Source organism: Numida meleagris, chromosome 1 (genome assembly GCF_002078875.1).
Source record: "Numida meleagris isolate 19003 breed g44 Domestic line chromosome 1, NumMel1.0, whole genome shotgun sequence".
NCBI lineage: Eukaryota > Metazoa > Chordata > Aves > Galliformes > Numididae > Numida > Numida meleagris.
The window spans coordinates 96,197,249-96,214,486 of NC_034409.1; the positions used below are offsets into that span (position 1 = coordinate 96,197,249).

At 41.1% G+C, this 17,238-nt stretch overlaps 2 protein-coding genes across 3 annotated transcripts in view; both read right to left on the bottom strand.

Moving 5' to 3' along the window:
* LOC110401829 (SAM domain-containing protein SAMSN-1-like) overlaps nt 1–17,238 on the bottom strand; it is a 270,707-nt gene that overhangs the window by 199,746 nt on the left and 53,723 nt on the right. The window lies entirely within an intron of this gene.
* Nucleotides 7,545–17,238, bottom strand: part of NRIP1 (nuclear receptor interacting protein 1) — a 69,575-nt gene continuing 59,881 nt past the window's right edge. For both annotated transcript variants that reach the window (XM_021403325.1, XM_021403322.1), the window contains exon 3: nt 7,545–16,482. In XM_021403325.1, coding sequence (XP_021259000.1) covers nt 12,657–16,124 — 3,468 coding nt within the window. In that variant the 5' untranslated portion in view covers nt 16,125–16,482 and the 3' untranslated portion in view covers nt 7,545–12,656. The remainder of the gene's footprint in view (nt 16,483–17,238) is intronic.

The following is a 17,238-nucleotide window of genomic DNA, read 5'->3' on the forward strand; positions in this document are numbered from 1 at the left end:
AAGGGAAGGAAAGATACTGGGGGTAGATGCTGTTACAGGTCATCACCTCTCTTAGCACACAGGAATTACACAATGCCTTGGGTGAATGCTGTCAGTAGGAGAGAGCAGGATGCAACATTTAGTATAGTTATACTGTAGCACCTTAGACAAATTCTTATTTCAAAGCAGGTTTTTGTCTAAAAATATATATATTTTTTCCCCTTGCCTCTTCTGCCATTCATGAGTGATGACTGTGCTACTGGATAGTTTAAAAATAAGATGAAAGGATTGAATATAGTAGGGAAGAGGAAGGGAAAAATAGCACAAGAGTTAACATTTGTTAGTATGAGAGAAAGAATTACTACATGCAGGGATTAGCTAAACTAATTTCAGAGTTTCAAGTCTACTTCCAAGCTTACCTTCATACCAACCAAACAGCCTTTCATACTTCGGTACAATGAAATATAAGGCAAAACCAAATTTATTTTGAATCGGGAAGTAAAGAAAAAGCTTCCATGTGTTTTAAGATGTAAGCAGTGATACTGGACTACAGATAGATAGTTTATTACCTATGGCATGAATAAATGCGTGAGGCTTTTGTTTCCTGGATTTATCCAGTTTTTGCTTCAGATGCTAATAAAGATTTCCTCCCAGTGACCACACCGAGGAGAGAAAAATAATGAGGTGGGATTCGAACATAAGAGGCCCTTGGGAATAACATCGTTATAGCTTGCTAACCTAAGATTCTCGTTTCCTCTTTCTTCTCCTTCTCCTTGCATTAACAGCAGCCCACGAGGTGAGCAGTTGCTGCTTTGCCACAGCACATACACAGGACAATTCTGCAGACACATTCAGGCACTGTAAAAGTACGCAGCAAGTGAAGCAATGCAGACTTCCTGTGTGACCAAAGGCAAATCACATGCTGAACCAACTGTAAAGCATGTGAGAGACTCATGCAGATTTCTTAAAAGAAAACACGGGGTATTTTTTTCTTCAGAGCCAAATATGAATAAAACATTTTGGAAAAAAAAAAATTGCAATATTCTAATGGCCAAGGTATTGGCGAAACTTCCTCCAGAAGCGCTTGGGAAAGCTTCTCCCAAGTTACAGCATACGACTGCCCAAGCATCAGAGCAAGCAGCTTCAAAATAGCTTGCTCATCTCTTACTCTCCTCCTTAGTACTGGCAGTGAGACTTAAATGTGGCTTCCAGTCTGGCAGAACTTGGAAAACAGTGATATTTTGCTGGCATTACAAAGGTGTAGACAAAGATAAAGAAGTGACAGCAACAGATTGGAGGTGTCTGTGTCCCAGTGGCGACCCACAACTGATTTGCAGTTTCCCCTGGGAATCTGTCCTCCAGGACAAGGGAGCGCAGCAGAGTTGGCAGATCTTTAAGGAAACTTTCTGTAGGGCAAAAGAGCTCTCCATCCCCAGGTGCAGGATGTCATGAAAGGAAGGTAAGTATGGTATGGCTAAACTGCAACTCACTGGTCAAACTGGAGAGCAAGAAGAAAACACAGAGGCAGTGGAAGCAGGGACAGGTAATGTGGGCGGAGTATAGAGATGCTGCTAGGCTGTGTAGGGATGGATTCAGGAAGGTCAAGGCCCAACTGAAACTGGACTTGGCAAGCGGTGCATAGAAGAATAAGAAAGGCTTCTACAGGTACATCAACCAGAAAAGGAGAGTCCAGGAGGGCGTACCGCCCCAGTGAGCAACACAGACGGGCTGGTAACAACAGACACGGAGAAGGCTGAGGTATTCAACAACCTTTCTGCCTTAGTCTTCAATGGCAACTGCTCCACACACAGTCATTGAGTGGATGGTTCAGAAGGTAGGAACTGGGGCTGCAATGCCCCTCTTGCTCTAAGCGAAGATCAGGTTCACGACCACCTGAGGAACATGAACATCCGTAAGTCTACAGGTCTTGATGAGATGCATCCCAGAGTCCTGAGGGAAGTGGCTGATGTAGTCATCAAGCCAGTCCTGATGATATTTGAAAAGTTGTGGCGGCCAGGTGAGGTCCTGGGAAAAAGGCAGTATCACACCCATTTTTAAGAAGGGTAGAAAGGATGACCCATGGAACTACTGACTGGTCAGCCTCACCTCTGTGCCAGGAAGTTCATGGGAACAGATCCTCCTGGAAGCTATACCAAAGCACATGGAAGGTGTCAACGGTTTATGGGCGTTCGGCCTGGTTCCGTGACAAAGGGGACGGGGGATCCACGGGTCCACGCCCCGGGAAAAGGGGAAAAGGGTAGGGAGATGGCCCTGAGAGCAAAGAACAGCGGCAACAATCTGAGGAGAAACAAACTAATTTACTAAATAAAATATCGGAATGCAAAACAACACACTATAATACAATATAATTACAAATTAAGCTGATAAATCCAATACAGAGAGAGAGAATGTCCCAAAATCAAGGTAGGCCTTACTCTACTACCGACGATAAGACGGCTGGAGAGCGAGGTGCTGCCAAGACGAGAGACGGCGGAAAAAGGGACGAGGTCTCGTGATCTGCAAGTTTTTATACTGTGAGCTTTTATCTTTTCCCTCCAGCTGGAAATGGTAACAGAGGAGCAGAGTACCGTGGGGACTGTAGTAGTCCTTCTCTTCTGAGAACCAGGTATATCCACTACATGATGTTATGATGTGGGATACCAATAACCGAAAATCACAAAACCATGACAGAAGGGAAGGAGGTGATATGGGATAACTAGCATGGCTTTACCAAGAGCAAGTCCTACCCGACCAACCTAGTGGCCTTCTATGATGGCATAACTATGTCAGTGGACAAGTGAAGAGCCACTGATGTCATCTGTCCAGACTTTAGTTAAGGCCTTTGACACAGAACCCAACAACATCCTTCTCTCCAAATTGGAAAGATACGGATTTGATGGGTAGACTGTTCGATGGACAAGGAACTGGTTGAGATCGTACCCAGAATGTGGTGTTCAGTGGTTCAAGGTCCAGATGCAGATCAGTGACAAGTGGTGTCCCTCAGGGGTCAGTACTGGCACCAATGCTCTTTAATCTTCATCAGTGATATCAACAGTGGGATCGAGTACACTCTCAGCAAGTTTGTAGATGATACCAAACTCTGTGGTGTGATTGACATGGCTGAGGGACGGGATTACATCCAGAGAGACCTAGACAGACTCAAGCCCAGGTGAAATTCATGAGATTCAACAAATCCAAATGCAAGGTCTTGCACCTGGGTCATGGCAACCCCTGCTATCAGTTCAAGCTAGGAGATGTAAGGATGGAGCACTGCCCTGCTGAAAAGGACTTCGGGGTACTGGTGTATGGCAAGCTGGACGTCAGCTAGCAGTGTGCCCTCACAGCCCAGAAAGCCAACCATATCCTGGGCTGCATCAAAAGAAGCATGGCCAGCAGATCAAGAGAGGTGATCCTGCCCCTCTGCTGTGTGCTGGCGAGACCTTACCAGGAGTACTGCATCCAGATGTGGAGTTCTCAGTACAGGAGAGACATGGACCTCTTGGAATGCATCCAGAGGAGGACCACAGAAATGCTCCAAGAGATAGAACACCTCCTCTATGAGGTCAGGCTGAGAGAGCTGGGGCTCTTCAGACTGGAGAAGAGAAGGCTCCGAGGTGACCTGAGAGTGGCCTTTCGGTATCTAAAGGGGGGGCTGTTGTGATAGGACAAGGGGAAATTGTTTCAAACTAAAAGAGGGGATATTTAGGTTGGACATTATGAAGAAATTTTTTACAATAAGGGTGGTGAGGCACTGGAACAGGTTGCCCAGAGAGGTGGTGGATGCCCTGTCCTTGGAAACATCCAAGGTCAGGCTGGACAGGGCTCTGAGTAACCTGATGTAGCTGTAGGTGCCCCTGTTCATTGCAGAGGAACTGGACTAAATGGCCTTTAAACATTCCTTCCAACTCAAATAATTCTATGATTCTATGATAAGTTGCCTTTGAGGCCTGAACAGAAATTTTCAGCTTCTTAACAAGCACAGGTAACTTAAAAACTGATACCAGCCTTGGTAAAGGCTGGGGCCATGGAGCCCTGTCCAGATTAGAGAATAGTCTGGCTTGCCTCACATGAAGTGAGGAAGCATCCTCACCTCACCAAACTGGTCTGGACAATGAGAATCAGAGGTCATCTGGTACTGAGAAGAGGGATGCGGAGGTATTCCTCCATGTTTCCAAAGGAAGAGATGCACCAAAAGCACATGCTGAGTTTAATTGTGGAGGCAGGCATCGCACTTATCTAACTGGCACAATCACAAACCAATAATGTTTGTTTTGCATTCAGTTGAATTTTGAGTAATCAGAAAAGTAATCTGGAAATAGTGAAAAATCTCTTTGTTCATTAAGATCAAGCAGTCCTTAAAAAGCAAAAGCAAAGTGGGCTGCATGAGCTCAGATCAGCATATGCTCCTTCATTAGCTGCACTGATATTTACCAGCAGAGATGATTTCGATCCCCTGAGTCTGTGCCATGCTCCCTCTCAGTCACTCTGATAATCAGAAGAAAATAAAATCCTATCAACAATTATCACCTGCATGTCTTAGCTACTGCTCGAGGTGTGTATCGAGTCCCTGCAGACATTCCCACAGATGTGTTACACATCTCTAACGTGCTGAGCAGCACCATACAGAAAAATATTTTCATTGTATTCTTCAGTTTCAAAAAATCTCACATTTCTTGATAATGTTTAAGGTCAATCAAGAACTGCTTGCTTCACTCTTATTTGTAAATGTCCATTTGTATTACCACCACCACAAGTTTTTCTGCTGATACAGGCTTCCACAATGCACAGGCCTGCATATGATCTACCATCCGAGCCACAGAATCATAGAATCACCAAGGTTGGAAAAAACCTTCAAGATCATCCAGTCCAACCATCCACCTACCACCAATACTTCCCCACTAAACCATGTCCTTTAGTACCACATCTACACATTTCTTGAAGACCTCCAAGAACAGCAACTGAACCACTTCCCTGGTCAGCCCATTCCAGTTCATGATCACTCTTTCAAAGAAGAAATTTTTCCTAATATCCAACCTGGAGCAACTTGAGACAACTCCCTCTAGTCCTATGGGAGAAGAGGCTGACCCCCCACTTTGCCACAACCTCCTTTCAGGCAGTTGTAGACAGCAATAACGTCTCCCTTGAGCCTCTTCCCTTCCAGAATCTCAGCTAGACTCTCAATCCCAGCTGCCTCAGCCGCTCCTCATAAGGCCTGCGCTCCAGACCCCTCACCAGCTTCATTGCCCTTCTCTGGACACACCTTGATGTTCTTCTTGTAGCGAGGGGCCCAAAACCGAACACAGTACTCGAGGTGTGGCCTCACCAGAGCTGAGCACAGGAGGACCATCACCTCCCTCCTCCTGCTGGCAACACTTTCTGACACAAGCCAGGATGCCATTGGCCTTCTTGGCTACCTGGGCACACTACTGGCTCATGTTCAGCCGAGCATTGATCAACACCCCCCAGATCTTTTCTTTTGCACAGTCTCCCAGCCACTCTGCCCCAGTCCTGTAGTGTTGCCTCAGGTTGTGGCCAAAGTGCAGGACATGGCACTTGGTTTTGTTGAACTTCAGCACCCATCCTTGGTGCCCACAATGCGAGTTTCACTCAGTAGTATTAGATAAGACTGCTAAGTCCTGTGCAAGCAGGTTGCTATTTTTTTCCCCACATTTTTAAATCTCTGAACCAAAAACTTTCATTTCTTTATCCAGAGGCTGTTTTTGTGATACATCATCAACATCACATGCACCTTTTGTGCATCCAAAGATCAAGATTCTGTACAACCATGGGTTTGCCTGCAAAGAGTTCACTGACGGTTTAAGGCACTTTTGAGCAGTTTATTATGAATCACTACGCAAATGTTGTGAATGTTCACTTGAAGCAAGGCTCCTCTTAGAATATTTACACCCATTCAACATTCTTGTCACTCCAAGACTGTTTAGCATACCATACGCTCAGCTCCACAGGCCTGTTTGTTCTGGTAGACACAAAGCAAGTTTTACATGGTGTTAACAGTACGTCCTGAATAAACATAATGAAATTACAAGAGCCTGAACTCACCCAGAGTAATGAAATAAAAAAATAAAAATAAAAAATAAAGAAAAAACACCACAAAAAAACAGTGATACTCAGGTGCCTCACTGAAACTCCCCTAGGACATCTTCGCGAGAAATAAAGACACACCATTGTTTTTATTTGGTTGCTAGAATCAAAACTAAATGAACCAAACCAACGAGGAAACGTGTTTTAGAAATTACTTCCCAGCTGCACTGCCATTAGAAGACTAGACTGGCTCCTTAGGTATACTGCATTTTGATGTGGCTGTATTTTGGCTTAGCCATTCATATCTGAAATCAGGTGCAGGTCTACTTACAGAGAGGCTAAGTAGAAGCCAGGTGAAAGGATTTTTTCACTCCAAAGCACAGCTGAATATCCCTGGTGGCCTTATACATAAGATCATGAATATCCTGTGTTGGAAGGGACCCACAAGGATATCGAGTTAAACTCCTGGCTGCATGCAAGACCACTTCCAAAATCAACCCTATGCCTAAGAGCACTGTCTAAACACTTCTTGAACTCCAGCAGGCCTGGTGCTGTGACCACCTCCCATGTAATTTAAGACAACATATCCAAGCAGATCCTAAAGGCAGACCATATATGAATCGTATTCCGTCTCTGATACCAACCAATCAAAACGCTCAGCCATACACCTTATGAAAACCTACCTGAAATCTATGGAGTTAGAATTACTGTTTTTAGATTAAATTTATGGGCTATAATTTATACTATCCAGAAAGCTCCCAAAGAACTTAATGGATGCATATTTGTCTCTGTTTGAAGAGACCAGAAAGCGAAGGATGACCCATGAAAATCCCTGTTATTGTTATCTAAGACAGTTATAACCCAACTGCTTGCTTGCAACTATACAGTTATGGACAGTGTGCCTACATATCTTCAAATAAAAATTCTCTGGAGAAGCACCACTTGCACCAATGTTGGAACCTACCAACTGTGCTAATGTCATAACCCAACTTAAAAAGAGCAGCGTATGACACAAGTACACTGTCAAATCTTTGTACAGTCTTCACAGACAAGTTGTGTTCATTTTTCCATGTTTGCTTAAGAACATAAGCTGAACACAACAGAAGAGTCCTTCCTACGATGTGGGCCAAAGCAGATTTTAATTGGAAATTGCACCTTTCCTGCCCTCCCCAGGCAATCTGAAGAAGTTTCAATGTTTGCTTAAACTAATTTTCACATGAAAATTCTCATTTAAAGGTTTCCACTTTATGGCTGCTGATTTCAAGTTAATAAGGAGAAGGGTATTTGAATAAAAGATAATAGAGCACTTCATAAAGTAAAGCTCCTAATCTGATTTAACAGTTTCATTTCCAGCTCCACGACTGTGTTTCCAGTCAATGCACATGCTGAAAAATGCGTCCCCCTAAGTTCCTTGAGTTATTTTTGTTGTCATAAATTTATATTAATAGCACTGATGCAAAGAGCCCAGTAGCACTCTGATAACAGCATGACCCATGAAATAAAGCAGATTTAAAAACCATCAAGACAATGCATTTTTCTCATTTATTCAAATCTTCTGCAGGAAGTAAACACTGAAAGATTTAAAAAAACTTCACACTGCAGTATGTACAGTTTTGTGACATCACATGAGGAAATTAATTCTAATAAAAAAATGAGACCAGTTAGATAAATTACTGAAAACACATCACAATAAAATTGGTTGTGGTAAAATCCCAAATTCTTATGAATGGCAATGAAAATCAATATTCCTTTGTTTTACAGCAATGGAATAGTCCTGGTACAATATCTCAGTTACGCAGAATGGAATCCTGAACGTACATGACTGATTATAGTTGTATGAGTACTTCATGTTTTAAAAGTAGTTTTGTGTTTTTGTTTTTTTTTTTTACCCAGACCCTTTTGATTTGAAGCACATTCTTTCACAAAGCTAAAATACCACAGCAGAAGTCATGTCCAGAAGTGGAATACTGTTGTGTTTTGAACTGACCTGACTTGTTAAGACATTTTTGCCAACGCACAGATGCACAGGGTCCCCCATGCACTTTTCATGCAGCAGGTAATCACAACTTTAAATAAAAGTATTTTTCTATACATTCTTCCAGACTTGCAACTGTATACATACATGCAAAAGTTTTTAAACCTATGTGATCATATTTACACTTATACATGGAATATACATAACAAAAAAGATTAAAAGGTTTTGTTTTTTTTTTTCCTTTGCATTAGAACAATACAAAATATGTATTTTTCATTAAGGAAACCACTATTTACATCACCTTTTAAAAACCAATTTCAACATATTATAGGTGTAACAAGTCAATCTATTTACATTATATATAAATATATATAATATATACTTACCAGTTTACTCCTCTGTAAGATGTGGCAGAGAACAAACTGGTAATATCATGTCACTGACGTCAATGAGAGCTGTAATACTTTCACCAACATTTAACAGGGTAAATTTAAACCATTCATTTCTTTCTTCTAAAAAGATTCGTAAATTAAAAATTTAAAAACATTACTAAGAGCAAATGGCTAAAAAAAGTGAAAGTTATGGCTGAATTCCCTTTTGATCTTACAACGGTTATGAACTTCTCAAACTGCGCCGACAGGTTAAGTGGTATCAGTGGAGAAGCCCTCTAGCAACACAGCTTTGATTCTGTGGTCGTGTGTCACCTTCCTGACATTTCCTCACATTTGGCAGCAGAGATGTTGGAAATCTGGTTCTCTCGGTCCCTTACACCTCCCTCTGGAAACAAAAGGCATATCTGTGTGGCAATTACAAGTCAAACCCCAAATCTGCCTAGTCTGAGTACTACACTGACACAGTGGATGAAGCAGCCTGTACGCCCAACCTCGAGCAAGGCACGGGGCACTTGGCAACGCAGCTGCTGCCGCTGCAGCTGTTCTGAGTTACAGGAGCTTAAAGTGACTCTGGTACAAGTCCCCAGGGGATGCAGCTACAACTTTAAGTAGCATACACATTCCTAACTCACTTCTTTACTGCTCCATGAGGTGGAGGCAGCTTTCCCCCCCGCAGTCTCACTTGTTTCCAGATGCAGTGCCATCTCCTCTCCTCCCTCCCCACTGCTCCGATGGCGAGCTCACACGACCGCACCTAACAGTCCTGCACTTCTCACCTACACAGCTGCTGCTGCCTGTATCTGACACGGCCCTGATCCTCTTCAAGCCCACAGTCTGAAGACCTAGCTGAAATATCACCCTCCTGAGCTGGCAGACCTATCTTTGAAGCCTCCACTCCCACAGGCTGAGGGAGCATTTTGGGGACAGCTGAAAAGTGTATCCTAGCAGTAAATATCTACTGAACCAAGGAGACTGGAGTTGCTGAGATTACTGAGCATTATTCAGCAGATGAACCTGGTTTCTCACTCATCCCACAGGGACTGGAGGAAATCAAGGATCTTTTGAGTTGCCTGGGAAAATGTAGCCAAGCCTTACTGGTCCTTCTGCTGGCACAGCAAAGCCAGCTCCCACACCTCCCTGTTTTAGTGGAACAACTGAGAGGGAAAACTCCCCAGGGATGGCAATGGTGACTCCTTTCTACTCACCCATGCTGAAAGATAAAAAATGATGGAAAAGTCTTCAGTCCTCAGGTTTTAAGACTGTGAAAGCGGATGGGGCAGATTTTGAAAAAGAACTCTCTTCCCTAGGGAGCAGTAACATCAGTGATACTGGAGAATTGAAGATAAAAGACTGTTGCCCTCTCAGCAGCTGACTGGAGAGCAGCATTAAGTTAGCACGCCCTTCCCTCTCAAGGGCCTCATCATTATGCTGTACAATGCTTTGAGATTGTAATGTCCACAACAGGCAAGATTCCTCTATGAACTTTGTGACCTGAAATTAAATTCTTGTGTATTATAATTTACTGACATCTGTGAGAATTGTAATACCCTTTCATTAACTCCATTTAAAAGAAAGCTAAATCATTAACTGGTCAAACTTAACATTTTAACTTAAATGTTTTATGAAACTTTAAAAACTAAATGTTCAAAAGTATATATTATAACAATAGACTACCGTAGAATAAATACATAGGTAAGCACACTCCTAGACTCCAGTATTACTCTTCGTTATGGTTAGTTAGACCCTCTTTCCTACTTTTCACTGGAACTTTGTTTTAATGACAAAACACATTATTTCACCTCCACTCAAGCCGTATTTTTCTGAGGAGCCCTTCAAGTAAATTATAGTCCTGTATTTACTCTGGGGACCATCTATTATTCTATATTGTATATATTTCCTAGCTATTTACACGTTGTTTCAAGAAAAATAATCAATTAAGACTTTAAGAGACATTTAACGGATGAAACAAATACCATCTTTTTTTAAATATTTCTGTTGGGTTGGCTCATACAAAAAGAATTCATTTCCACTGTCAATGCAAAATATACTTTATCTTGTTAATGATTACTCTATGAGACATTTGAATAGTCATTGGGCCACTTATAAATGCAAATATTAAAGACAAAATTTATTTCTATATTATACTTCAGACAATGACATTTAAAATGATATTAGATTTGTGTGAAGGTTTTAAAATATAAATCTTCTTTCTACAGCCCATTAATATATTACGCTTCACCCAAATAACATAAAAATATATCTTTAAGTTGCTCTGTCACTTCTCATATAAACCAGGGGGAATGTTTTATATTGGACACTGCCAAACATTTGTGTTCCCTAAAAGAAAGTATCCACAGGGGGTTCAACAGAAATGTGGTGCATTTTCCATCTGGCAGAGAGAAGTCCCTTTCAGTAGGGACTGCAGTAGAAAGAAGGGATCCCAGGCAGCGGGCAGAGGAAGAGAAAGGGACAACAGCTTGCTCTCTCTGCCTAAGTAAGCCAGAAGGCTTGGGAAAAGATCTCTGCAACAAAACCAGAAAGGAAAAGAGCGAAATGCCCCATCACTCATCTCTGCAAACGTGAGCTGAAAAGAAGAAATAGCAGTTTTGTCATGTCATCAGCTCTCGGTGCTGAAAATGGTCAACATTAAAACACGGGTGCCGCTTTCACTATCTGTGCAAACCAACTGCTTAGCTGTTTTCTGATAACACAGGGAATTAGAAATGATATTAAAATCTTCAGAGAACATTTTTTCAGGAGAGCAAAAAGTTCAGCCAAACTATTAATGTGCATAATTTAGAGGAACCAGATTTTGTCTTTTTCCTCTCCCATGAGTAGTAAGGGCTCCAAATGGAGTTAACAATGACAGCGTTAACAGAGCTGCTTGGCTCTTCCCCAGTCAGCAATTCTTTTAAGGTGTCTCAGCTTTGACCGCAATTTTCAGTTACTCCCATCTCAGGCTGATATTGCCAGATGTTACAAATCACAGCACAGGTGGGGATTGAGGAAAAGGGCAGAGGAGGATTTCTGAGACACGTCCCACTATCCATTACAAAATATGACAAAACCACAATTTTATCCTCAGTGCAACCTGAAAAATTACTCTGAAACCAGATTTTCTGCAGAGAAAAGGGAGTGCATTGAACCATGCATCAGCTGTTCAGAGAGTAATAAATATTGGCAGAATATGGATTCTCTCCCCTAGTTGTAGGAAGAGGCCAACATGTTTTTAATGAAAAATTCTATTCTATACTTGAGTGGAAGTCTGATATGCTGCTTGAGCACAGTTGGCATTCTCCTGTACAGGAAGCAACAAACAATCTATCTGGTTCACAAACTTTCCACCATTTTCCTCACCAAATCTATGTGCTACGCTTGATGAAATGCAGTACTCCAAGAGGCATTCTGACTTTCCCTTTTCAAGGAGGGAAGTGACAGGAATGTACTGACAGAAGACTGATGTGATACTTGCACGATATATGAAAATTTGCTTTTTATATAAAAACCTAGAAAAAACCCTTAATTGTAGCTAGGAACTCATAACTATGGCTAAGGATTCTAAGGAAGGCCTTCGTCAAAAGCAGGGCAAGGAAGAAAAATAGATTTTACACCACTATTCTGTCAGGACCACAAACAAGATTTAAAAATAACAATAAAAATTTTGGAAGCACTAAAAATTACATTTCAGTGCAGTTCAATTATTAACACTGACATGGGTTTTTTCAGTGTGATGAATTAATACCTTGGACGGACTGCTCAATTTCTTTAAAGTAATACATAAAATTTCACAAAGCATATTAAACATTCCAAGAAAAGTACACTGTCTCTATGCTCGGGTTTCCAAAAAAAATAGGGATTATTTTACAGGAGAGGGAGGAAACGCAGCATTACCACCACCTAGGCTGTACGCTTACACTTCATGTTATACCAAAGACTTGCAAATGCAAATAAGACTCTGATCAGAGTACTCATAACTTAATTTGATTCATACAGAAATGTCTTGTACAAATTACAACCTTTCTAATTTCCTTGTGACAATCTATAGTAAAGCAAGTTTTATCTACATGTATTTTAAATAATATCACCATAAAAATAAAAAGTTTATCAAATGAAAACATGTTTCAATTAGACCATGCTTTTCTAAAATCATGCTCAATTTATACAGTAGTCAAGTTCGTACTCTTTTTTTTTATGTTCTTTTTTTTCTTTTTTTTTTTTAAACAAAGACTCAAAACCACAGATTGTAAACTCCTTGATGAGGCTGCAGTTTATTCTGGCTCTTTTTTGATTGTTAGCACTTTTTCCAGAAGTCCATGCACTTCTCCATTCACACCATGTTGATGAGAGGTCTTATTTCCCATATGGCTGTTGTAAGGGCTTCTTAAGTTACTAAAAGGAGTTTTAAGCTCTGCATCAGATGTTAACTCCTCTTTGATTGTAACACGAGTCGAACTATCAGTAAATGATGGTTCATTCCAAATTTCTTTGTCATGTGCTTCTTGACTACTGACAGAGTTGCCGCCTTTCTGTAACATGTAGTACAAGATTGGATTGGTTTTGGTCAGTCTTGGAGAGTCTTTTTCATAATCATTCTTGTCCATACCTGTGATCACCCATCTAATGGGACCTTTCTCACTGGGCATGGGACACACACTAAACTGGTCAGGTTCGAGTCTCCCCAAATGTTCAGGGAAGGGGGAACCGGCAGGACTTTTTACCGGATACTGAAATGTTCTGTGATCTACACAATTGCTCTGTTGCACAGGACTTCCCATTAATGCATTTACCGAAGAAATGCTGAATTCGGGTTTATTAATTGTTGCATTGCTTTTGTTTCCTTTTTTCTTGCCCTCAGTTAGTAAGTTATTCCTATGTTGGGACAGGTCTCTCTCACAGTTTTCTGAGAGAAGCAGTTGTTTCAACACATTAAAGCCTTTACTATCTCTAGACCAACTCCTACTATCACTTTCATTATTTGAACCATGACTTACAGCATATTTGAATTCTGAATCACTTCTGCCAAATTTCAGTTCTTGCTGATTTAGCAAAGGCCCATACAGTGCCTCTGTAGGAGAAACATGATTGTTTGCAGCATGAGACACATTAGTTTTCATCTTTTTTAATGGACTTTCCAAAGGCTCAGCATGAAGCTTCCTTTTCTTCGGTACTGTGCAAAGACTCTTTGATTCCAGGTGTGTCAGTTCATTGTTTTGGTGACTTCTGTCCAGCTCATCTGCAGGGTAACTATCTTGATTCTGTCTCAGCAATCTACTTAGCAAGCCATTTTTGGAAAAAGAAAAATCTTGAGGTGAAAGAGGCTCAGATTTCATCTCCTCAGATGCTGGAGAAGCAGCTGTATTTCTCTGTAGTGAATGAACAAATCCTTGAAATTTGTTACCCTTGCACTCTCTTATTTGTTGTGCATTTGAGTTATAAGGGACATCTGATTCTTCAGATGGTTCAGTTTTTATTTTCACTGTCAATATTTGCTCATTCAAAGCCTTATCTGTCTGTTCCTGAGAACTTTCATCTCTTAAAAGCACCCTCTCTTTCTTTTCATTTTTACCTTTATTGGGAGTTCCCAGAAGCAGCTGAAGGACAGTACGCCTCTCAAGGAGATTTTCTATTTCTGAACCTGGAAGTCCTTGTTCAGTGGGTACAGACTGACAACTTAATATTTTGTTATTTTCTTCGTGTGTACTTAATTTATTTGTAAGCAGAGGGCTGTTCAATCTATCAATCAAGCCTACGGGTTTATCTGTGTTCCCCACCAGCAGATGTTTGCCAGATCTTTGTTCTTCACTTGACATGGAAGTTTGCATACCACACTGAGCAAGATTCTGCAACAGCTTGCTGGCACTGAAGGCCGAGGAGTTTTGTGGACTGTCATTTCTGCTCAGCTTAGCTCCTTGAATTTCTTTGCTTTTTGAAAGGTCTATCAAATGTTTAGATGCAGGATTCACCAGTCTGTCTGGCTGGATGCTGCAGGCATACGGTGGTGAGCTACGCTTGATGGTTAATGATTGGTGAGAGAGATTTATAGGAGAGTCTGCTTTTGCAGAAGCAAGCAAAGGTGGAGTGTTTAGTGGAGTCATTCGATTTGCATTGGGACTGTCAGTAACAGGAGTCCTTTTACCAGTCTGTACAGTGAATTTTGCCACATCAGCAGCACTGTGTGGTCCCTGAGGCTCATTACTTTTGTCTACCTTTTCTTCACTCTTATGCCCAAGTAACAGCTGAAGTAGTGTTACTTTTTGATGGGGGTTCAACTTAGATGCCTTCGGAGTGTCTTTGTCTTCCTTGTTCTCCTGACAGGAAACTTTTGGATCCCAGCTGTGAAGCAAGGACTGAGTCAGGTTATCCAGTGATGCAGGTGGACCTGCGTCTGGTTTGTCTGTCCTCTGTTTAAAAGATAAGTCTATAGGAAGACAGTTAGAATGGGAGCTTTCGTCATCACTGCTGTCATCTGTAAAACTAGGATTGTTGTCTGAATACTCATCAATAGTTGTTGGTGTGCTGCTCTCTTCAAAAATGCTGGCTCTCTCACTCTGTTCATGCCCTTTTAATTGTTTGGTGGTATTCTGGCTTTTCAGAAGATGTAAGAGCAAACTGTTGCTGGGAGAGGTTTTCACATTATTCCTTTCCAACGTACTTTTGAATCCCACATTTTTGGGTGGTGAATGTGTGATTCCCACTGAACTCTGAAATGGTGCCATATTGCTTTTGCTAGATACCATTTTGGTTGATGATCCTGCTTGACCATTGAGATGGCTTGTCATTCCTTTTGCTAAACTGAACTGGCCAATATCTTTTTGAGCACTTTCTTGTAACCTGGCCATAGCTGCAAGTCTCTCACTTGCTATTTGATTTGCATTTTGTGCTTTTAAAGCATGTTCCCTGGAGTACTGCTGCAAGTGAGCTTCACTTGAAAGGAGTAAAGCTAGCTGGCTGCATGCTACGCTGGGCTTCGGTGAAGCAGCAGGACTAGATCGTTTCTCTACCATGCTTGCAACAGCTTGTAATCTTGCAGCACATGACAGTGGTTCATTTATTACTTTAGGTCCGCTCTGCACTGCATGAGGAGATTCTATAAACCTCTCTTTGGGCAGGTTCTTTGTTATATCAGGCAGGCTGTTGTCCAACTTCTGATCCTTTGCTTTGCTCTTCTTCAACAGAGTCTTCAGGTGACTGGATGCAACACCATAGCACCGTAAATCTTTCTCCACCTGTAAAGAATCATGGCTAAGGGAATAGCCTTGCTCCTTAAGGCTCTGTCTAATCTGCTGTGACAGAGCAACACTCTGAAGCCTAGAGCTGAATGACTGAAGCAAAGAGGCTAGTAATGTGCTATCCTGTTTGCCTTTAGGCACATTTTCAACCATGCCAGCTAACAAAGCTTCCTTTTTTCCATCTAAATCCACAATGGAATCAGACAACCGCCTTCTCTTTGCTGCATTCCAGTCTTCAGAAGACTGCAACAGCCTTGCTTTTTTGAGGTGCAACATGCCAGATCCCTGATATGTACTTGTGTTAAGAACTGGACCATTACTTTGACAGCTGGGAAATATATTTCCAGAAATCTTAAAGTTTTGATCCTCTCCACTATGCCCAGTAGACTTTTTGTCAACTGTAGTACCTGAGCCTCCTGCTGCTTGATGCATTAGTAATCCCTCTAGGTAAGTTAGAACGACAGAATCCTGGTGCATCTCAGAGCCAAGCTCTTCTCCATGAGTCATGTTCAATAAAAGTATCCAAAAGGGCTCTGTTTCTATTCACTTCAAAGACTAGTTTGCTGCAGCTGAATCAAGATGCAGAGTTAATAAATAATAGATGTCTACAGCGTTTTCTCACAGACTTTCAGAAACAACACAGAGACATTCCAAGCAGGTTTCTTCCAGTGTATCGTGATAAACCAGATGTCCAATCATGTCACTGTGTTGATGTATAGAATATTAACGAAGGATGTCTAGGAAGAGCACCTAAAACACACTTCTAAGGTAATGAAGTTCCATTACGTATTTGCTTTCTTCAGCTTTCTCCAGGAAGCTAGTTTGGTTTTCATCTTTTTCCATCTCCATCAAACACAAAGAATACCTAAGTAGAAAACAAAACAAAAAAAATCAGTGGTCAAGAAAAAGAACTAGGGTAAGATCTAAATAAACTGCATAAGGGATTTTATTTCACATACTGGTTTAGAGATCCCAGATGTATAAGCAATAACCACATTCTAGAATAAATTAATAATTCAGTAATGCAATGAGTCTATGGCACCTAATCTGAAGAACTTTGTGAAAATGACTCTAAGACAGAGTGCATTATGTAAAATCTAAGCTGAAGTGAACTATTCTAAGTGTAGCTGCTAGAAGCGATCATTAAATTTCTCTGCTCAACAGCTCAAAATAAGAACTAGCAACCATGAAAAGAAGATCTAAATATTGCTTAGAAAAATTTACACTGGATTTTACCTCACAGTTCCATCAGTCTTTTATGCTAGTATGTGAATACACAAGGCATGAATGGTACCACTGTGAAAGAAAATTAATGGGAAAAAATTGTATCTAAAAGTCAGTGTTCAGGTTCATGTTGAATTTCTTTTCACGTACCAAAATAAGCAGCAACACATTTGAGCGTACTTCCGTTGTTCTTCCAACTCCCAATTACCATAAGTCATTAGAAGAGTCAGGTAATAGGACTGGACAAAAAAGTGATTACTAATATGTTCCTGATAGATCTTCACTGACAGATATTTACTTTTACATTCTTTCCATGTATTTGATGTAAAGTGGTGAAAAAAACAGGCCTTCTTCAAAGTCATTTTATTTTCAAAGCAATTCTTGCAGGACATCTCTA